General features: G+C 44.2%; 1 protein-coding gene across 1 annotated transcript in view; it reads left to right on the forward strand.

Annotated features, from left to right (window-relative positions):
* The window catches only part of LOC121581915 (phospholipid-transporting ATPase IC-like), a 43,811-nt gene that overhangs the window by 9,404 nt on the left and 10,687 nt on the right, over positions 1-23,720 (forward strand). The window contains exons 2-19 of the mRNA XM_041897318.2: positions 1,617-1,797; positions 1,992-2,089; positions 4,263-4,376; positions 8,794-8,892; positions 9,734-9,795; positions 10,721-10,793; positions 10,986-11,056; positions 11,613-11,695; positions 15,152-15,310; positions 15,458-15,546; positions 18,923-19,113; positions 19,387-19,595; positions 19,882-19,925; positions 20,157-20,313; positions 20,642-20,830; positions 21,087-21,199; positions 21,500-21,664; positions 23,562-23,673. Of these exons, the coding sequence (XP_041753252.2) occupies positions 1,644-1,797; positions 1,992-2,089; positions 4,263-4,376; positions 8,794-8,892; positions 9,734-9,795; positions 10,721-10,793; positions 10,986-11,056; positions 11,613-11,695; positions 15,152-15,310; positions 15,458-15,546; positions 18,923-19,113; positions 19,387-19,595; positions 19,882-19,925; positions 20,157-20,313; positions 20,642-20,830; positions 21,087-21,199; positions 21,500-21,664; positions 23,562-23,673 (2,182 nt within the window). The 5' untranslated portion in view covers positions 1,617-1,643. The remainder of the gene's footprint in view (positions 1-1,616; positions 1,798-1,991; positions 2,090-4,262; positions 4,377-8,793; positions 8,893-9,733; positions 9,796-10,720; positions 10,794-10,985; positions 11,057-11,612; positions 11,696-15,151; positions 15,311-15,457; positions 15,547-18,922; positions 19,114-19,386; positions 19,596-19,881; positions 19,926-20,156; positions 20,314-20,641; positions 20,831-21,086; positions 21,200-21,499; positions 21,665-23,561; positions 23,674-23,720) is intronic.

Consider the following 23,720-nt stretch of genomic DNA (forward strand, 5'->3'; position numbering starts at 1 on the left):
CAAAATAAACAAGTCCTTCTCAATTAATACTCAAAGTAGGCAATATAATAGAGACAGTAGTATTTCACAGTGTCGAGTATTTAAGTAGGCATAGTAATTAATCAACTCAGTTGATTTTGTTCTGAAGATACAGGATAGTTTACATGGCACAATGAAATAGTAGCCATACAGACAGTAATGGCAGTGTAGGACAATACAAAGAATACTTGTGCAATAGAGGCAACAGTGGTGTGGCTGTAGAGATGTGCCGAGTCACCTTGTGACAAGAAAATGGCGAGAATAGATACTTTATTGTCCATTTGTTAGTTCTGAAATGTGTGTTCTGCTTCTCCCAACACCATGCAGTGCCGCACCCCTGGGTGGAGAGCAATTGTGGGGGGGTTAAGTGCCTTGCTCAAGGGCACAATGGCAGGAGATGGTAAATGGGAGCCTTCCAGCTGCCAGTTCAGTTCCATATCCATTTTTGTGTCGTCCTGGGCTTGAACCTTTTGTAGTCATGGCACCGCACTCCTTCATTGGTTCTGTAGTAGTCGAGCCATAGAGCAGTGTTTCATGATCCTTAGCACTGCACATCTGATTTAAATCATCAAAGCTTGATACATTGATCATTTGAATCAGCTGTGTAGTGTTAGGACCCAAAAAAATAATGTGTACCCCTTTGGGTCCCCAGGACCAGGATTGAGAAACATAGGTTGTAGAGGCAGACCAGCAGCTGGAAGGTTGCTGGTTTAAGCCCTGGGCCGGGCAACACGAAATAACTCCTATAATAATAATAATAATAATAATTAGTCATTTAGCAGACGCTCTTATCCAGAGCGACTTACAGGAGCAATTAGGGTTAAGTGCCTTGCTCAAGGGCACATCGACAGATTTTTCACCTAGTCGGTTCGGGGATTAGAACCAGCGACCTTTCGGTTACTGGCACAACGCTCTTAACAACTAAGCTACCTGCCTCCTCCTCATCTAGAGCCAAGAGACTAAAAGACCTTGGTGCCGAAAGGCTAACCGGGTTGGACCGCCCCTAGCCTCCAGAACAGCCCGCATTTTTCGGAGCATGGTAACGTTGCTCAATTGGTATCAAGGGACCTAACGTGTGCCACGAAAAAAACATTCCCCACAAATTTATGCCACCAGCCTGTACCGTTGACACCAGGCAGGATGGGTCCATGTTCTTCCACTCAGTTGTCCAGTGTTGGTGATGGCGTGCCCACTGGAGCCGCTTCGTCTTGTTTTTAGCTGATAGGAGTGAAACCCGGTGTGGTCGTCTGCTGCAAAAGCCCATCTGTGACAAGGACCGACGAGTTGTGCGCTCCGCTCTTTTTTGTTCGACCATTCTTGGTAAAACCCTAGACACTGTTGTGCGTGAAAAGCCCAGGAGGCCTGCATTTTCTGAGATAGCCGGCTACTTTGAGTTCACAAATTAACTGACAATGACTGTTATTGGCTATATGGCTGACAGCTGATGCTTCTAGATAACATTGATGGTTAGTCCTACTCCTTCGTTGACCAAATCCATATGACATGAGATTCTCTCTTTTGAGAGACCACCACAATTCCACAACACATGAGTTTCTGTTTTTGCAAAGACTGTTAAAGTGAAATTATCTCCCCCCCAGTGAGCGACCTCCAGACGTCGCGTTATCATGAGTCGGGAGCGATCAGACTCCCAGGGGTCACTGGGCCCTGACGATGAGGTCATGCCGTACAGTGACGACGAGACGGATGATGAGTTGGACCCCGGCTCAGACGAAGAGAGGCCCCCAGGGGGGCCACAGGCTGAAGAGCCCAAGAGCGCCGGTGAGAGACTGGGAGCAGACACTAGAGAAGAGCTGCACACACACACACACACACACACACACACACCTCTTCCATTAGACAATCTGAGAAAACACCCTTAATACTTGTGACGCCACCTCTTTGATTCATTTGGAAATGTACCAGTTTCACCATTCAAGCATATTCCCACTGACTGTCTGTTCGTCTGTTTCCAGAGTCTGGTTGGGAAGTCAAAGCAAATGACAGAGCCTTCTGTAACCTGCCAGAGTTTCAACAAAAATACCTTTTGTGTCTCAAGAAGAGCAAGTACTCAGTAAGTATCCTCTCTCTCAGTTCCACCCATAGAAATATAATTGTTCCACCCATAGAAATATCATTATTCCACCCATAGAAATATCATTATTCCACCCGTAACTGCTGGTTCAGACATGGATCGTGTCAGACATTAGGCCAACGGAAAACAATTGTTTCTTATTGCCTAATGAACACAACCTTCCTCTCAGCTTTTTATTTTTTGCTAAATATTTACTGACAACCGCAGGTTGTGCAGGAGTAATGACAGGTGCTGGTAGGCAGGGCAACGTCGCTTTAAAGGTAAGAGACTGAGGCAGAAACCCAGCCCTGTCATGTGCTTTGGTTGTTTTACAGTGTGGACAGGCTAAATAAAATGTGTATATATGCAATGGCTCAACACAAGGCGTTGTTTTAACGTCAAGCTTTCATCCTTTTGGATTTCGTCATACACTATACCATTCCGTTGTCGTCATTGTTGATGCCGTATCGGATAGAGTGCATCACACACCGTGAGGACACTTTTTTTCTCTTTTTTTTATTTTATTTTATTTTTTACTTCCTCTTCACTGTGCTGATACGTCTGTCATAGGTTGGCCAACGCCTGTACTGCCTGGACCTTGTTCAAAGTGAAGGTTCTTTTAGTACAGCTCCTTAAAATACAGTAACAAGGTATTTATCAGTGACTGGCAGACTGTGCCAGGACAGGACTCGTGGTTAGTCTGTGGTTGGTCCTCTTTCTGTGGTGATCCAACTAACTCTTTTTTTTCTTTTCAGTTCATTTACTTTTTAGTGAGGCTACTTTTTAACGGGCTGGGACGTTACGATGTTATCACCATACTTCGGTGCCGATACCATTTATGTATTGCGATTCTCACGATTCTATGTGTATTGTGATTCGATATTGCGATTCGATGTTCCAAACATATTGCTCATCATGTGTCTGCTGCAGAGGGACGAGAGGGCCACGAGAGAATGAGTTTTGATTAGTCATGGAAATAAAAGGCTGAAAACAACATGTTGGCTCACTATTAAAAAGAAGAAAAAAAAAGATGTAGAACAAGCTATGAAGGAAAAATACTGGAGTTTTGGCGCAAGTACAGCCGACTAAGTGCGAAAATAATGTTGTGTGATATCGTCAAATAATATCCTGATATGTAACTATCGATTTAATTTATTATTTAATATTCTTTTAATCACTATTAGTCACCATTTTAAAATAGTATTGGGTTCCCAAGCGTCGATCGTCAGAGAGTTTAGTCTGACGCACACAGAGACATGGTAGATTGTATCCACGAGTTCATCTGACTCTGGGTAAGTAGAAAAAATACATAATTGCCAGAATCTCACACTGTCTCTTTTTAAGCACCACTTCTAAGACCACTCTTATCCTTAATGGTACTTAGCCTTGCTGCTGTTTTCACTTACTTACCCCTGGGTAAAGACAATACTCTTAAAGTCATTGACCAGTACTTTAGCATCACGTTAACTCCAATAGAATAGTCTAGTTGAAAGTCTTACACTTAGTCCCACTCCTAACCTATAACTTCAGTGTTCTAGACGCAGGGTAAGTCCCAGATGGCACCCTATTCCCCATATATAGAGCCCTATGTGCCCTGGTCAAAAGTAGTGCACTAAATAGGGAATAGGGTGCCATTTGGGACTGGAGTGAACACATTTGTTTTGTTGAGTAATTTGCCTCCTTTTTCTCAGTGCTGTGGCTGCAGTTTGTTTATGCAAATTACCCTCCGCCTACCAGCAGCACTGGAAGTTCCATTTAGTTTGACTGAGAGAGACTCGTAGGGTGTCGTGAGAAATAGGGAGGAAGAGAGAGAGAGAGAGAGATACAGAAACTCTGAGGGTGTGGTTTCACTCTTTGCCATTCCTTGTCATTGCTAAATGTCATGCCATGCCATTTGGCACATTGCATGGAGTGGATTAGCTTAAGAAACCGGTACCCAGGCTAACTGCCTTCCATTTTTGAAGACTTTTTTTTTTTAATTGTCAGAGCGGCCACTAGATTGTCTGGTCAATATAATGTATAATCTGTGGTCATACATGATAACTGAAATGTGTTAGTCACATGCGATATCTCAACTGGCCCAGTTGGGGAGGGGTGGGCGCTGCATCATTCATGTTTACTGTTGCCTTGTTTAACCATGTTTGTGTACCTGTCCTTCTTGTATTGTTTGCAGGGGAATGGAATCAAGACGTACAAATACAACGCCTTGACATTCATCCCACTGAATCTGTTCGAGCAGTTCAAACGAGCTGCCAACCTTTACTTTCTGGTCCTGCTCATCTTACAGGTAAGTCTGCTAAAGACCGCTGTGTTACGTCCAACGCCGCTTACTCACCGATTACAACAGTCTTCAGTGGTAGAACGTCTGGTTCCACTTTTAGCAAAGAGTCTTTTTGTCAGAAATCCCAGTTTTTATGCTACACTATGGAAGGAAGGAGAGAGAGAGTGGCTGGTTTTATTGTGACCCGAGCAGTTGAAATAAATGTACATAGATTTTTAAAATGTGATGTAAATACTGACTTGTTGTTATACAACATACAGGACCCTGGCCTGAGCAGTGAGTGATGAAGCCCTATTGGACAGCAGAAACCTGGGCCCGGCTCAATGAAGGGGCTTAAAGGGCCTCAGTTCAAATCTGGGCCCGGCTCAATGAAGGGGCTTAAAGGGCCTCAGTTCAAACCTGGGCCCGGCTCAATGAAGGGGCTTAAAGGGCCTCAGTTCAAACCTGGGCCCGGCTCAATGAAGGGGCTTAAAGGGCCTCAGTTCAAACCTGGGCCCGGCTCAATGAAGGGGCTTAAAGGGCCTCAGTTCAAACCTGGGCCCGGCTCAATGAAGGGGCTTAAAGGGCCTCAGTTCAAACCTGGGCCCGGCTCAATGAAGGGGCTTAAAGGGCCTCAGTTCAAACCTAAACTCCTACTGTTTTAGTTTTATGTCCGTATATTTAAAAAAAAAAGAGCAAAAAAAGTACAAATTGAGTGACAGGTTGGCGCAAAAATAATCTGTATCTCCGCTGCTCTGTGTCAGCACAATGGACAGAGCCGCTGTGTGTGTGTGTGTGTGTGTGTGTGTGTGTGTGTGTGTGTGTGTGTGTCGTGGGGCTATGGAAAGCCACTAGGGCGGTTAGGCATGACTCCTTTTGGGTTCCCATAAAAAGTGGGGAAAAAACAGGTGCGAGTTCGAAGTCATTTGGGCACAGTGCATTGGCCCCAAGCAAACAACAACGTTATGTAAGTACACATCTTCAGCTATACGTGGTGGACAGTACAGTAGGACAGAGGAGAAGCTACTGAGTGTAAAAGACTGTTGGATGCTGTCATTGGTGAAATGTCTGAACGATTCAGCAAACGCAGCAAACATCTGGTGGATGACCTGTGTGGCCTTGACCCAGAGAGACATGACTTTCTTCTACATGTGAAAAGGGGGAAACATCTAAGCAAAACAGATTTTGGGTGGAAGCTGAGTTTAGTGTCATTCGGCAGTTTTTGCAGGCTGAAATCTGGCTCCAATGAGGAGAAATGGAACCCACTTGATATCCTGCAACAATTCTCTGGTCCTCTCTCCGCTGTGCCGATCGTGCTTACTGCACTGAAACATGGACTGACTTTTGGGGGCGTCGACAGCTACATGTGAGAACTCATTTTCCACTTTGACAAACGTGTTCAGTCAGCACAGAAGAAGCATGCTACGCCTGAGGAAAGCTCAACTAATCCAACTGGCATTTTAGGGGAATCTTACAATATGATTTCGGGGAGAATGGAATGATCGATTACTCAGGGAAGTTCCACAGAGCATCAAGGAAGCTGCAACTCTTTTGAAACTGTAAAGATTGAAACAATGTAGCTGGTTGGTTTTTTATCAAAATCTTGCTTTAGTGTGTTGGGCTGTCCATTGTGCTGGTAGAGCGCAGCGAAATTTCGTGCCATTGAACCTGTCAATTCTTGGTGAAAAGCATTTTTTGAACTTCTATGTTTATTATGGTATAGCGTGATATTATCAGAATTCAATATAATTCCAATGCAAGAACCCAAATGATGCCCCCTGGTTATAGCTACATATTGGCAGGGCCGTCGTTATGGGCGGGGGCGGGGCCCACCCGGGCGGGGCCCACCCCGCCGTACCTCCTTCACCATCCAAATCAAATATTTAAATATTTATAATTTTATTTGACCGAGACGTGCGCCGACAGAAAGACTCATCCGAGCGAGCGGAACAGCGCCCCTCTGTCTTTGTATGTGTAGACCATGTATCTGATGCTGTCTGGACAAAAAAGGAGTATGGCATGTCATACTATTTCTGGCCAGACGGCATCAGATACATGGCCTACACATAGTAAAGACAGAGGGGCGCTGTTTCGCTCGCTAGTTTCAGCAGAGAGGAAGAGGCGAAGCGAGCGGGTTCACTCTCGCCAAAATCTGTCCTGAATAAGCCCAATGTGTTTCTGTGGGCAATAATATGCAGACCTGAGCTTGTCGCCTTTGTTCCCGCCTTTGGGACAACGACTTGCGTTGTTAGGGTGGAGCATCTTGTCATTATATACAGATCTCTGGTTTCAGCCTCTTGCAAATTAGAAAGGAAAGTTGGCAGGAGCACAGTGTTGGGATGCTGGCTCCCCCTAAAGTAAACTTAATTATGTAACTACTCCTGTCTAAATAAAATAATTCAAAATACGGCGCATTCGGAATTTATTCGGACTCCTTCCCTTTTTTTGCTCATTCTGTTACGTTACAGCTTGTTTCTAAAATGAATTAAATACATAAATCTACACACAATACATTTATTAGAAATAAAAACAGAAATACCTTATTTATGTAAGTATTCAGACCCTTTTGCTATGAGACTCGAAACTGAGCTCAGGTGCATCCTGTTTCCATTGATCATTACATTTACGTCATTTAGCAGACGCTCTTATCCAGGGCGACTTAAAGTTAGTGAGTGCATACATTTCTTTTTTTTCATACTGGCCCCCCCCCGTGGGAATCGAACCCACAATCCTGGCGTTGCAAACGCCATGCTCTACCAACTGAGCTACATCCCTGCCGGCCATTCTCTCCCCTACCCTGGACGACGCTGGGCCAATTGTGCGCCGCCCCATGGGTCTCCCGGTCGCGGCCGGCTACGACAGAGCCTGGATTCGAACCAGGATCTCTAGTGGCACAGCTAGCACTGCGATGCAGTGCCTTAGATCACTGCGCCACTCATCCTTGAGATGTTTGTACAACTTGATTGGAGTCCACCTGTAGTAAATTCAATTGATTGGACATGATTTGGAAAGGCACACACCAGTCTATATAAGGTCCCACAGCTGACAGTGCATGTCAGAGCAAAAACCAAGCGATGAGGTCAGGATGATCAATGGAAACAGGATGCACCTGAGCTCAATTTCGAGTCTCATAGCAAAGGGTCTGAATACTTATGTAAATGAGGTGTTTCTGTTTTTTTGTTTTAATAAATGTCAATAAAATTCCCCAACACGTTTTTTGCTTTGTCATTATGGGGTATTGTGTGTAGATTGATGATTTTTATTTATTTAATCCATATTAGAATAAGGCTGTAACGTAACAAAATGTGGGAAAAAGTCAAGGGGTCTGAATACTTTCCGAATGCACTGTATGTATGTATGTATGTATGTATGTATGTATGTATGTATGTATGTATGTATGTATGTATGTATGTATGTATGTATGTATGTATGTATGTATGTATGTATGTATGTATGTATGTATGTATGTATGTATGTATGTATGTATGTATGTATGTATGTATGTATGTATGTATGTATGTATGTATGTATGTATGTATGTATGTATGTATGTATGTATGTATGTATGTATGTATGTATGTATGTATGTATGTATGTATGTATGTATGTATGTATGTATGTATGTATGTATGTATGTATGTATGTATGTATGTATGTATGTATGTATGTATGTATGTATGTATGTATGTATGTATGTATGTATGTATGTATGTATGTATGTATGTATGTATGTATGTATGTATGTATGTATGTATGTATGTATGTATGTATGTATGTATGTATGTATGTATGTATGTATGTATGTATGTATGTATGTATGTATGTATGTATGTATGTATGTATGTATGTATGTATGTATGTATGTATGTATGTATGTATGTATGTATGTATGTATCTTGTAGCCTATATTCATTACCAAAACGGCCTAGCTGTAGGGCGTTGTCCATTGTGCTGATACAGCGCAGCAGAGACAGGCTACAGATTTCAAAAGCACTCGATGATCTCGGCGTCTCTGCATTCAAACTCTGTTTATTGTGGCATAGCGTGATTTATATAAGCAGAATTCAATATAATTCCAATGCAAGAACCCCCCCCCTCCTCACAAAATGTAGCCCCCTCACCGATTTCAACTGCCCCCTCAGTCACTTTATCCTGGCGCCTGGTCCACAGGTCCAGATGTAACAATAGAATATAAATGGTTCCCCTTTCCTTTCTTCCCCCATCATCTGGTCACTGCTGCCTTGAAACCTCTGAACATGTTTGATTGAATGATGAAGTAATAGTTTCTGTGATCGTAATTTCTAACAATGTTTTTATTTCCTTTTAATATGTATATCAGATTATTCCTGAGATCACCAGATTGGATTAGACGTTAGATTGAATGATTAAAGTAACATACACTGATATTAATAATGCACTCTTGTTGTTATTTCCCTCTCACCAGATTATTCCTGAGATCACCACGTTGCCTTGGTACACCACATTAGTGCCTTTAGTCCTGGTGTTGGGAATCACAGCCATCAAAGACCTGGTGGACGATCTGGTGCGTGACTCATCCTCTTCTCGCTGGCCAAATCAATTCTCCACCTTTCTCCCAAAGTGTGCATTTGTAAACCTTCCCCAGTCAGGGATTTAAAAGCATGGATTTGTGTAAGCATCACTTTAAGAAAAGAGTGGAGAATCTGAACATGGCCGCCGCCCTGTCTCTGTTTTTCTCAGTCAACCACGGTGTCCTCTAGATCTTTAGTTCCCAACCAATCAACCATGGTGTCCTCTAGATCTTTAGTTCCCAACCAATCAACCATGGTGTCCTCTAGATCTTTAGTTCCCAACCAATCAACCACGGTGTCCTCCTAGATCTTTAGTTCCCAACCAATCAACCACGGTGTCCTCCTAGATCTTTAGTTCCCAACCAATCAACCACGGTGTCCTCCTAGATCTTTAGTTCCCAACCTTTTCCTTTCCGGGGACCACCAAATCAACATCAAAAGATCTCGAGGACCACCTTTCACAGAGTCGCGGAATTCTTTTAACATAAAATAACTTAGCGGTTTATTTTGAATTAATGTTCTCAGTGAATGTAACAGATTAAATACCTATTATTACAGATGGATGTTTATTAAACAATTTGCATTGTGAAAAGTAATTTACAAATGTTTAACATCATTATTTTCCCACCTGTTATTATTTTTTGAAAAATAATATATTAGCAAAAATAATAATAATAATTATTATTATTATTTACGCACCACCTGCATCTAAGAAAAAGGCCTGTTTCTTCATTGATATCATATGCAGTACACTCTATTTGTTGTGAAGAGATCATTGTGGTCCTTTAATCTAGCGCTGAACCCTGGCTGATGTTTTCCCTTCCTCTCCAACAGGCCCGCCACAGGATGGACAAGGAGATCAATAACAGGAAGTGTGAAGTCCTCTTGGATGGCAGGTAATGAGGACAATGACCCATAGAGATGGATAGAGATGTACTTGGAAATGACCCGGCAGCGCCATTGAGGGCTTACACCATTTTGAAGTAGTCAACTAGGTGTGACTTCCTATGGGGTAAGGAAGAATCACATAATTCCATCCAGGTCATCAGGAGGGATCAGTGAATGAATTATACTTTACATTTTAGTCATTTAGCAGACGCTCTTATCCAGAGCGACTTACAGTTAGTGCATACATTATAAAAAAACAGTTTTATACTGGCCCCCCGTGGGAATCGAACCCACAACCCTGGCGTTGCAAATGCCATGCTCTACCAACTGAGCTACATCCCTGCCGGCCATTCCCTCCCCTACCCCAGACAACGCTGGGCCAATTGTGCGCTGCCCCATGGGTCTCCCGGTCGCGGCCGGCTACGACAGAGCCTGGATTCGAACCAGGATCTCTAGTGGCCCAGCCACTAAATCGCCTTAGACCACTGCGCCACTTGTGTGCAAACATTCCATAACTGCAGGTGGCAATAAATCGCCATCCTTGGCTGTATACCTGTTCAAACAACACACTCCAGGGGGCAGTATGCACCCTTTCAGTTTGTTTACCAACTCTTAGAAGTAGTAGAAGAAGAAGAAAAATTGACTACTTCAAAATGGAGATGGCCTCAATGGCTCTGCCGACCTTTTGACACCATAAGGGGACAGATGCAAAGAAGAGTTGTCTGTCTAAGTCTATGGTATAAACATAGAAACTATAACAGGATTGTGTTCTATATCTGTGGGTCTGGATCTCCACAGCTCCATAGTGCAACATTATACCTTTTTTATGTCTTACATTGTATATTGTATTGTCTGCTATGCATCAAGAAGACAAACTTCATGTTTTGAACATGACGTAAATAATTTAAATATGACAAACTTTTTCCAAACCAGGTTTCAAGAGTCAAAGTGGATGAATATCCATGTCGGTGATGTGGTTCGTTTGAAGAAAAATGATCACATCCCGGTAATGTCATATATTTGTTCTTCGACTCTGTTCCATTTAAAAAAAAAAAAAAAAAGCTACTTTCATACAATTCTGAAGTTTCTGCATTAACATTTCTTAATGTATTATTCATTTGATTAATTGAAACCAACCAGCCATTGTAATTTAGTTCAACATTTTTAATTTGATCATTTGCTTTTTTTTTTTATTCAGGCCGACATTCTGTTGTTGTCCAGTTCAAACCCCAACAGTCTTTGCTATGTTGAAACTGCCGAGCTCGACGGGTAAGATGTTCTCTAATAAAAGTCTATTTATTGGCTTGCCTGTCCCAAATGGCACCCTATTCCCTATATAGTGCACTACTTTTGAACAGAGCCCTGTATAGAGCCCTATGGGCCCTGGTCAAAAGTAGTGCACTATATAGGGAATAGGGTGCCATTTGGGACGTAGACCAGGTCTTAAAACCTTTTTTTGTAATCTGTCATTTCATAATGGGTTTGTCAATAACTGCCCCTTGATAACATGAGAAGTTACATTGACGGAAGGTGCCTTTGTGTAAACATAAAAATTGAGAGCTGAAGTGAGATAAAAAAAATAAAATAAAAAAAAAGGTTTGCTGAGACTTGTTGTAGTCAGTCTGTTTTAACCCTGTTGATTACATTGATAACCCTTGTTAATCAAACGATACTATCAAAAGGCTAGCAGATGCTCCCTAGCCTGAGTGCCAGTCTGTATGTGCTATCATGCCAACTAGGAGAGAACAGATCTGGGACTAAGATAGATGTTCCCTGCATACTGGAAAAGTCCACTGGAAAATGAATGTCCGTTATTGTTTTGCAGGGAAACCAACCTGAAGTTCAAGATGGGTCTGAAAGTGACAGACGAGAGACTGCAGGAGGAGCGTCAGCTGGCACAGTATGATGGTAACATACTGCTGTACTGGGACTAGGGAAAATACATGTAGAGGATCGCAATATTATCTTAGTCGATTTTTAGAGGGCGTGTACGGGTGAGAGTGGAATCCTGAGAGCGACAGAGTGGGAGAGAGACCGAGTGGGAGAGAGACCGAGTGGGAGAGAGACCGAGTGGGAGAGAGACCGAGTGGGAGAGAGACCGAGTGGGAGAGAGACCGAGTGGGAGAGAGACCGAGTGGGAGAGAGACCGAGTGGGAGAGGGACCGAGTGGGAGAGGGACCGAGTGGGAGAGGGACCGAGTGGGAGAGGGACCGAGTGGGGAGAGGGACCGAGTGGGAGAGGGACCGAGTGGGAGAGGGACCGAGTGGGAGAGGGACCGAGTGGGAGAGGGACCGAGTGGGAGAGGGACCGAGTGGGAGAGGGACCGAGTGGGAGAGGGACCGAGTGGGAGAGAGACCGAGTGGGAGAGAGACCGAGTGGGAGAGAGACCGAGTGGGAGAGAGACCGAGTGGGAGAGAGACCGAGTGGGAGAGAGACCGAGTGGGAGAGAGACCGAGTGGGAGAGCGGCAGAGTGGGAGAGCGGCAGAGTGGGAGAGCGGCAGAGTGGGAGAGCGGCAGAGTGGGAGAGCGGCAGAGTGGGAGAGGGACAGAGTGGGTCCACTTTTCTCTGTAGTGTCTTCCAGATGTAGTTGCAGTCGTAAACTATGGGGCACCCAGGATGGCAGTTATTGTATGTCAAAGATATCCTGTCTGGCTGTGCAGCTAGCTAGACTATGCCTGGTCACGGTTTCCTTCACCACCCCCCAGCTATGATGGTGTGTGCATAGAAATAGAATGGCTAGAACGGACTTGGAACACCTGATCATGGCAAGTTGAAACTCATTCTAATTCTATGATAGTGAGGTCACTGTTCCCTTGGTCTCCATACAGCCATGATAGTGTGGTCACTGTTCCCTTGGTCTCCATACAGCCATGATAGTGTGGTCACTGTTCCCTTGGTCTCCATACAGCCATGATAGTGAGGTCACTGTTCCCTTGGTCTCCATACAGCCATGATAGTGTGGTCACTGTTCCCTACAGTCATGATAGTGTGGTCACTGTTCCCTTGGTCTCCATACAGTCATGATAGTGTGGTCACTGTTCCCTTGGTCTCCATACAGCCATGATAGTGTGCTCACTGTTCCCTACAGTCATGATAGTGTGGTCACTGTTCCCTTGGTCTCCATACAGTCATGATAGTGTGGTCACTGTTCCCTTGGTCTCCATACAGCCATGATAGTGTGGTCACTGTTCCCTTGGTCTCCATACAGCCATGATAGTGTGGTCACTGTTCCCTTGGTCTCCATACAGCCATGATAGTGTGGTCACTGTTCCCTTGGTCTCCATACAGCCATGATAGTGAGGTCACTGTTCCCTTGGTCTCCATACAGCCATGATAGTGTGGTCACTGTTCCCTTGGTCTCCATACAGCCATGATAGTGTGGTCACTGTTCCCTTGGTCTCCATACAGCCATGATAGTGTGGTCACTGTTCCCTTGGTCTCCATACAGCCATGATAGTGTGGTCACTGTTCCCTTGGTCTCCAAACAGCCATGATAGTGTGGTCACTGTTCCCTTGGTCTCCATACAGTCATGATAGTGAGGTCACTGTTCCCTTGGTCTCCATACAGCCATGATAGTGTGGTCACCGTTCCCTTGGTCTCCATACAGCCACGATACTGTGGTCACTGTTCCCTTGGTCTCCATACAGCCATGATAGTGTGGTCACTGTTCCCTTGGTGTCCATACAGTCATGATAGTGTGGTCACTGTTCCCTTGGTCTCCATACAGCCATGATAGTGTGGTCACTGTTCCCTACAGCCATGATAGTGTGGTCACTGTTCCCTTGGTCTCCATACAGCCATGATAGTGTGGTCACTGTTCCCTTGGTCTCCATACAGCCATGATAGTGTGGTCACTGTTCCCTACAGCCATGATAGTGAGGTCACTGTTCCCTTGGTCTCCATACAGTCATGATAGTGTGGTCACTGTTCCCTTGGTCTCCATACAGCCATGATAGTGTGGTCACTGTTCCCTTGGTCTCCATACAGCCATGATAGTGAGGTCACTGTTCCCTTGGTCTCCATACGGTCATGATAGTGTGGTCACTGTTCCCTTGGTCTCCATACAGCCATGATAGTGTGGTCACTGTTCCCTACAGCCATGATAGTGAGGTCACTGTTCCCTTGGTCTCCATACAGCCATGATAGTGTGGTCACTGTTCCCTTGGTCTCCATACAGCCATGATAGTGTGGTCACTGTTCCCTTGGTCTCCATACAGCCATGATAGTGTGGTCACTGTTCCCTTGGTCTCCATACAGCCATGATAGTGTGGTCACTGTTCCCTTGGTCTCCATACAGCCATGATAGTGAGGTCACTGTTCCCTTGGTCTCCATACGGTCATGATAGTGTGGTCACTGTTTCCTTGGTCTCCATACAGCCATGATAGTGTGGTCACTGTTCCCTACAGCCATGATAGTGAGGTCACTGTTCCCTTGGTCTCCATACAGCCATGATAGTGTGGTCACTGTTCCCTTGGTCTCCATACAGCCATGATAGTGTGGTCACTGTTCCCTTGGTCTCCATACAGCCATGATAGTGTGGTCACTGTTCCCTTGGTCTCCATACAGCCATGATAGTGAGGTCACTGTTCCCTTGGTCTCCATACAGCCATGATAGTGAGGTCACTGTTCCCTTGGTCTCCATACAGCCATGATAGTGAGGTCACTGTTCCCTTGGTCTCCATACAGACATGATAGTGTGGTCACTGTTCCCTTGTTTCCCCATACAGCCATGATAGTGAGGTCACTGTTCCCTTGTTTCCCCATACAGCCATGATAGTGTGGTCACTGTTCCCTTGGTCTCCATACAGCCATGATAGTGTGGTCACTGTTCCCTTGTTTCCCCATACAGCCATGATAGTGTGGTCACTGTTCCCTTGGTCTCCATACAGCCATGATAGTGAGGTCACTGTTCCCTTGGTCTCCATACAGCCATGATAGTGAGGTCACTGTTCCCTTGGTCTCCATACAGCCATGATAGTGTGGTCACTGTTCCCTACAGCCATGATAGTGTGGTCACTGTTCCCTTGTTTCCCCATACAGCCATGATAGTGAGGTCACTGTTCCCTTGGTCTCCATACAGCCATGATAGTGAGGTCACTGTTCCCTTGGTCCCCATACAGCCATGATAGTGAGGTCACTGTTCCCTTGGTCTCCATACAGCCATGATAGTGAGGTCACTGTTCCCTTGGTCTCCATACAGCCATGATAGTGAGGTCACTGTTCCCTTGGTCTCCATACAGCCATGATAGTGTGGTCACTGTTCCCTTGGTCTCCATACAGCCATGATAGTGTGGTCACTGTTCCCTTGGTCTCCATACAGCCATGATAGTGAGGTCACTGTTCCCTTGGTCTCCATACAGCCATGATAGTGTGTGAGGAGCCGAACAACCGTCTGGATAAGTTCACTGGGACCATGCGCTGGAGGAAGGACCGGTTCCCTCTGGATCTGGACAACATGATGCTGAGAGGATGCAGGATCAGAAACACTGATGAGTGTCACGGACTGGTCATCTTCGCAGGTAAACACACACACACACACACACACACTTTTCGGAACCAATGGACATACACCGACGACGATGGTCATGCAAATATTGTAAATATGCTGCCTTGGACATAATCTCATGCGACCCTTGCCCTTCTGTTTGTTGACTGTTTTGATGTAGGCGCTGACACTAAAATCATGAGGAATGGTGGAAAGACCAGGTTCAAGAGGACTAAAATCGATGAACTGATGAACTACATGGTGTACAGTGTAAGTGGTACACTCAATCATCCCCTTGCAAATATTTCAGCCTTAATGAAGATAAGGGAGTCTCTTAACTGCCATTTACAGTTGCCTTCAGAAAGCATTCATACCCCTTGACTTATTCCACATGTTGTTGTTACATCCTGAATTCAAAATGGATTCATTTAATTTATTACCAGTCTACACACAATAGCCCATAATGACAGTGAATATATATATATATTTTTTTTTATGTATTGAAAATGAAATACAGAAATATCTCATTTTACTTAGTATTCACACCCCTGAGTCAATACATGTTAGATTCACCTTTGACAGTGATTACAGCTGTGATTCGTTCTGGATAAGTCTCTAAGAGCTTCACACACCTGGATTGCGCAATATTTACCCATTTTATTCTTTTTTAAATTCTTCAAGCTCTGTCAAGTTGGTTGTTGATCAGTGCTAGACAGCCATTTTTCAGTCTTGCCATAAAATTTCAAGTAGATTTAAGTCCAAACTGTAACTCGGCCACTCAGGAAAATTCACTGTCTTCTTGGTAAGCAACTCCAGTGTAGATTTGGCCTTGTGTTTTAGGTTATTGTCCTGCTGAAAGGTGATCTTGTCTCCCAGTGTCTAGTGGAAAGCAGACTGAACCAGGTTTTCCTCTAGTCTCCCAGTGTCTGGTGGAAAGCAGACTGAACCAGGTTTTCCTCTAGTCTCCCAGTGTCTGGTGGAAAGCGGACTGAACCAGGTTTTCCTCTAGTCTCCCAGTGTCTGGTGGAAAGCGGACTGAACCAGGTTTTCCTCTAGTCTCCCAGTGTCTGGTGGAAAGCAGACTGAACCAGGTTTTCCTCTAGTCTCCCAGTGTCTGGTGGAAAGCAGACTGAACCAGGTTTTCCTCTAGTCTCCCAGTGTCTGGTGGAAAGCGGACTGAACCAGGTTTTCCTCTAGTCTCCCAGTGTCTGGTGGAAAGCGGACTGAACCAGGTTTTCCTCTAGTCTCCCAGTGTCTGGTGGAAAGCGGACTGAACCAGGTTTTCCTCTAGTCTCCCAGTGTCTGGTGGAAAGCAGACTGAACCAGGTTTTCCTCTAGTCTCCCAGTGTCTGGTGGAAAGCAGACTGAACCAGGTTTTCCTCTAGTCTCCCAGTGTCTGGTGGAAAGCAGACTGAACCAGGTTTTCCTCTAGTCTCCCAGTGTCTGGTGGAAAGCAGACTGAACCAGGTTTTCCTCTAGTCTCCCAGTGTCTGGTGGAAAGCAGACTGAACCAGGTTTTCCTCTAGTCTCCCAGTGTCTGGTGGAAAGCAGACTGAACCAGGTTTTCCTCTAGTCTCCCAGTGTCTGGTGGAAAGCAGACTGAACCAGGTTTTCCTCTAGTCTCCCAGTGTCTGATGGAAAGCAGACTGAACCAGGTTTAACCTCTAGTCTCCCAGTGTCTGGTGGAAAGCAGACTGAACCAGGTTTTCCTCTAGTCTCCCAGTGTCTGATGGAAAGCAGACTGAACCAGGTTTAACCTCTAGGATTTTAACTGTGCTTAGCTCAATTCCGTTTCTAAAAAAAACTCCCTTGTCATTGCCGATTGCAAGCATACCCATAACATGATGCAGCCACCACAATGCTTGAAAATATGAAGACTGGTACTCAGTGACGTGTAGGATTTGCCCCAAACATAACACTTTATATTCAGGACATAAAGTTAATTTCTTAGCCACATTTTTTGCAGTTTTACTTTAGTGCCTTGTTGCAAACAGGATGCATGTTCTGGAATATTTTTTATTCTGTACAGGCTTCCTTCTTTTCACTCTGTCAATTAGGTTAGTATTGTGGAGGAACTACAATGTTGTTGATCCATCCTCAGTTCTCTCCTATCACAGCCATTAAACTCTGTAACTGTTTTAAAGTCACCATTGGCCTCATGGTGAAATCCCTGAGCGGTTTCCTTCCTCTCCGGCAACTGAGTTAGGAAGGACGCCTGTATCTTTTTAGTGACTGGTTCAATTGATACACCCACCAAAGTCTAATTAATAACTTCACCATGCTCAAAGGGATATTTATTTTTACCCATCTACCAATAGGTGCCCTTTGCAAGGCTTTGGAAAACCTCCCTGGTCTTGGTGGTTGAATCTGTGTTTTGAAATTCACTGCTGGACTGAGGGACCTTACAGATAATTGTATGTATGTGTGGGGTACAGAGATGAGGTAGTCATTCATAGATCATGTTAAACACTACTGCACACAGAGTAAGTCCATGCAACTTATTATGTGACTTGTAAAGCTAAGTTTAGGCTTGCCATAACAAAGGGGTTGAATACTTATTGACTCAAGACATTTCAGCTTTTCATTTTTTTATTAATTTGTAAACATTTCTAAAAGCATAATTCCACGACATTATGTGGGGTATAGTGTGTAGGCCAGTGACACAATCTCAATAGAATTCATTTTGAATTCAGGCTGTAACACAACAAAAATGTGGAATAAGTCAATGGGGTGTGAATACTTTCTGAAGGCGCTGTATAATGCTTGAGATGAGGGCATAGAGACTGTTACGCACTCCTCTCAGGAAGAGGGAACGCAACACCCTGCTACAACTCAACTCTCCGTGGTGTGAAAGAGGTATGGGACTCTAGGTGTGAGTAAGGATGACAAAAGGCAGAGAAAACCGTTAACAGGGAATTTATTCCTTCGCACGGTAAGTTTGGGGAAAAAAGGGGCTGGACGGAACCAAAGCAAAGAAAGTAAATATCAAAGCCCCCTCTCCTTCCTTACCTGCCTACCCACTACTACTTAACTAGCACCACCTGGTGCACTAACCAAAATACAGGGGATGGTCCGCCCAGGTCTTTCCTAGTGTGCATAGACGGTTAACTTCTACGGGTAATGTATGCCCGCGGGCCTCTTGCCTAAGCACTCCCTAGGTGCCTTCCCCTTCCCCCCTTGGGAACAAATGAAACAAAAATAGCACAAACTGGTTCACAACAAAACCTGAGAAAAAAAACTAACTCAGGACATTAAAGAAACTCTCTAAGCAACAAACTAACACAAAACATTACAATTGGTTCTCACAGCAACAACTACACAGTACATACCAAATGTCTTAGCAACAACCAACATGCTATAACTCTCAGCCATTCTGGTCCCCCCCCCCCCCTTCTGAGCAACTGGGGCTTATATAGCTTCAGAAGGAGTTGGTAATTGGAGACCGCTGCGTCCTGACGAGGGCGCGGGGTCAGCTCTCCAATAATCAATGTTCATCCAATCAATCAGCTGCTTGTTGGGGAATTTCAGGAACCCATTTCCTGAAATGCATACATGAAAATACACAAACCACAACACAGAAACTGGGGAACGTAACAGAGACACAGAGCTCCAAAAGCTCATCCCTCTTCCCTCTTCCCTCCAACAGATCTTTGTAATCCTGATCCTGTTGTGTGCTGGCCTGGCCATCGGAAACTCCTTCTGGTACGAGGAGGTAGGCAGCAAAGCCTGGTATCTGAATGACGGCAAGGACCAGACTGCTTCTTACAGAGGTTTCCTCAGCTTCTGGGGATACATCATCGTGCTCAACACCATGGTTCCCATCTCCCTCTACGTCAGGTGAGTCGTCTCTAACCCAGGCTAGTACCCTCTACTATCCACTATCTCAGAAGAGGTGGTTGTGTCAAAGGATCAGAATGGTCATATATCCAAGTTCCAAATATCCTAAACACACAGACCTCAATTTACCTGAGGCTAATATCAGCAACCCAGAATCTCTCCTCTGGCCAGCTATGTTTTCGTCTGTTAGGAGAGACTAACCTGGAACATAGAATTTCTCCTAACCTGACTGTCATGATGAATGTGTTTTTATTTCCTCTGCTTAATATCCAGTGTGGAGGTGATTCGTTTGGGCCAGTCTAAGTTCATCAACTGGGACCTTCAGATGTACTACCAGGAGAAAGACACCCCAGCCAAGGCCCGCACCACCACCCTCAACGAACAACTGGGTCAGATCGAGTACATCTTCTCAGACAAGACCGGCACCCTCACGCAGAACATCATGGCCTTCAAGAAGTGCACCATCGCTGGACGCACCTTCGGTTAGAGAAATGTCCTTTCGCTTCTGACGCCATGTATTGATAAGGAGAAGGGAGGAACATCTATATGTTATCTTCAGGAACATCTTCACGCAGATAAAAATGGATAGGTTCTACTGAGCATTATGGTTACTGCAGTACACCATGCTACACTTTACATCCTGACTTGGATGGACATTCTGGTCCACTGCATTGTGTTAGACATGAAAAAAATGTTGTGAAGACGCCTGTATCGTGACATGTTACATGACTAAGTATAACAAATAACAAATCATTTTCATTTTGACAGGCGACCCCTCCACTGCCGAGGGAGTGACTCTGAATCGTGGAAGGGTGAGGATTACTATTCTGTTCAGATCACATTAAAATAGAACTATCAGGGTCAGTTTCCCGAACACAGATGAAGCGTAGTCTCAGACTAAAAAGCATGTTCAATGGAGATTCCCCAATTTTGAAAGTGTTCTTAGTCCAGGACTAGGCTTAATCTGGGTCCAGGAAACGGGCCCTCCAAGTCTATCTATAGCATTGCGTTGATGGTCATTTCTTCCCCTTGGTCCTTCACAGCCGGTGGACTTCAGCTGGAACAAGTATGCAGACAGCAAGTTTGAGTACCTGGATCATTCCCTGGTGGCCTGCATCCGGTCCAAGAAGGACAAAGACGCCCTGGAGTTCTTCAAGCTGCTGTCTCTGTGTCACACTGTCATGGTGGAGCAGAAAGAAGGTGAGCGCTAGGCAACCTGCATTCTAGTGATGCTAGAGGTCAAAGTTCAGAGGTCACTGTTCATACATAATGGGCTGGTTTCCTGGACACCTGTAAAGCCTGGTCCTGAACTAAAAAAGCAATGGAGAATTTTCATTGAAAATCCTTCTTTGTCCAGGATCGAGCTTTATCTTTGTCTTGGGGAACCAGACCAATATTTATTTTAATAGGAACATACACAAACAGGTAGTCTTAGTTTAGCGTACCACAGACACCGATGAATAGTCTATAATGAAGGTGAAACATAAGCTCTCTGGCCCCAGAGTTGATGTGCGTCTGTTGTCTTCAGATGAGTTGGTGTACCAGGCAGCCTCTCCTGACGAGGGGGCTCTGGTGACGGCTGCCAGGAACTTTGGTTTTGTGTTCCTGTCCCGTACCCAGGACACCATCACCATCAGCGAGATGGACCAGGAGATGACCTACGAGGTGTTGGCCCTGCTCGACTTTAACAGCGACCGCAAACGCATGTCCATCATCCGTGAGTGACTGTTTTAAGACTGCCACCCCTGGGCCTTTTCTAGGGTTGTAAAGCTCTGGATATTTTCCTCAATGTTCCCAAGTTTATTGGAATTCCTAGTTGTAGAATTCCCTCCCTGCTTATTCCTGGATTTTTTGGGAACTTTTGGGAAAGCTTCTGGAATTTTGCAATACTATCCCTTTCACTGTGACCACCTCACTAACGCGCTGTCTTGTCTCTCTGTCTCTCTCTCGCTCACTCTCACTCTCACACACAGTGAGGCTCCCCGACAGCCGGATCCGTTTGTACTGCAAAGGAGCAGACACGGTCATTTACGAACGCCTCTCTCCTAACTCCAGACACAAGGAGGTGACCCAGACTGCTCTGGACGTGAGTCAACAATATCTGTTCTGGGGTATCTTTTTTAATATGGCAGGTGTCCCCAAACTCCTTTTGCCCAGGGGCCACATTCTGACATCATAGTTTGAGACCCCTGCTGTATGGCTTTGAACCTAATGTGTAGTAGCAGTGGCCTTAGTTTGATGTTGTGGTTGAACTCTGAGCATTCTGGACTTTTTTTGCTTTTTGGTTGGTCACGTAAAAAAATGAAGCTTGAGCTCAAATAGTTTCTGAAAAAAATATGCATGTTTTCATTGGTGCTCCATTTGAAGTATTTCTCTTCCGTTGTAGATCTTCGCCAACGAGACTCTCCGGACCCTGTGTCTGTGCTATAAGGACATCAGTAAGCAGGAGTTTGATGCCTGGGCTAAGAAGCACAAGGCTGCCAGTGTTGCTATGGGCAACAGGGAGGCCGCTCTGGATCGAGTGTATGAACAGATTGAGAGCAACCTCATGGTAAGACACACGCCAAAATACTTAAATCAATCAATTGTCAATTGAATCACTTCTTCAATGTAGAAGGCTGGCATTTGGTCAGGATCATTAAGATATATTAATAAGATGCCATAAGTGGGTTATACATGCTCTTACAATGCATTGTACCTGCAGGTTTTAAGGAAAGTGTTTTTTAATCCGTATTTTACCAGGTAAATTAACTGAGAACACGTTCTCATTTACAGTAACGACATGGGGAGTAGTTACAGGGGAGAGGAGGTGGGGGATGAATGAGCCAATTGGAAGCTGGGGATGATTAGGTGGCCATGATGGTATGAGGGCCAGATTGGAAATGTAACCAGGACCCCCGGGATTAACATTTACATTTTAGTCATTTAGCAGACGCTCTTATCCAGAGCCACTTACAGTTAGTGAGTGCATACATTTTTGTTGGGAGGTAGGTAAACATGGTTTTAATCAACAGTAACACATTGTTAGGAGGTAGGTAAACATGGTTTTAATCAACAGTAACACATTGTTAGGGAGGTAGGTAAACATGGTTTTAATCAACAGTAACACATTGTTGGGAGGTAGGTAAACATGGTTTTAATCAACAGTAACACATTGTTGGGAGGTAGGTAAACATGGTTTTAATCAACAGTAACACATTGTTAGGAGGTGGGTAAACATGGTTTTAATCAACAGTAACACATTGTTGGGAGGTAGGTAAACATGGTTTTAAATCAACAGTAACACATTGTTAGGAGGTAGGTAAACATGGTTTTAATCAACAGTAACACATTGTTAGGAGGTAGGTAAACATGGTTTTAATCAACAGTAACACATTGTTGGGAGGTAGGTAAACATGGTTTTAAATCAACAGTAACACATTGTTAGGGAGGTAGGTAAACATGGTTTTAATCAACAGTAACACATTGTTAGGAGGTAGGTAAACATGGTTTTAAATCAACAGTAACACATTGTTAGGGAGGTAGGTAAACATGGTTTTAATCAACAGTAACACATTGTTAGGAGGTAGGTAAACATGGTTTTAAATCAACAGTAACACATTGTTAGGGAGGTAGGTAAACATGGTTTTAATCAACAGTAACACATTGTTAGGGAGGTAGGTAAACATGGTTTTAAATCAACAGTAACACATTGTTAGGGAGGTAGGTAAACATGGTTTTAAATCAACAGTAACACATTGTTAGGGAGGTAGGTAAACATGGTTTTAATCAACAGTAACACATTGTTAGGAGGTAGGTAAACATGGTTTTAATCAACAGTAACACATTGTTAGGGAGGTAGGTAAACATGGTTTTAATCAACAGTAACACATTGTTAGGGAGGTAGGTAAACATGGTTTTAATCAACAGTAACACATTGTTGGGAGGTAGGTAAACATGGTTTTAATCAACAGTAACACATTGTTAGGAGGTAGGTAAACATGGTTTTAAATCAACAGTAACACATTGTTAGGGAGGTAGGTAAACATGGTTTTAAATCAACAGTAACACATTGTTAGGGAGGTAGGTAAACATGGTTTTAAATCAACAGTAACACATTGTTAGGAGGTAGGTAAACATGGTTTTAATCAACAGTAACACATTGTTAGGAGGTAGGTAAACATGGTTTTAATCAACAGTAACACATTGTTAGGAGGTAGGTAAACATGGTTTTAATCAACAGTAACACATTGTTAGGGAGGTAGGTAAACATGGTTTTAAACACCCCTACTCTTACAATAAGAGCCATGGGATTTATAGTGACCATGGATAGTCAGGACACCGGGGTTAACACCCCTACTCCTGTGTTACCAAAGTTATCAATGAAATCTGACTCTTGATTTTATTAAAGCCACTTCTTTCTGCTTGGAAAAGTAACCCGGTTTTGCGTTGTTTACGTCCTTTCGCAGATGATCGGAGCGACTGCCATCGAGGACAAGCTACAGGACGGGGTTCCTGAGACCATCGCCAAGCTGGCAAAGGCTGACATCAAGATCTGGGTTCTCACTGGAGATAAGAAAGGTGAGAGAAAAGGATGTCAAGAAAGGTTCCCAGAGCGGCCAGCCTCC

This window comes from Coregonus clupeaformis, chromosome 15 (assembly GCF_020615455.1).
Source record: "Coregonus clupeaformis isolate EN_2021a chromosome 15, ASM2061545v1, whole genome shotgun sequence".
Classification (NCBI taxonomy): Eukaryota; Metazoa; Chordata; class Actinopteri; order Salmoniformes; family Salmonidae; genus Coregonus; species Coregonus clupeaformis.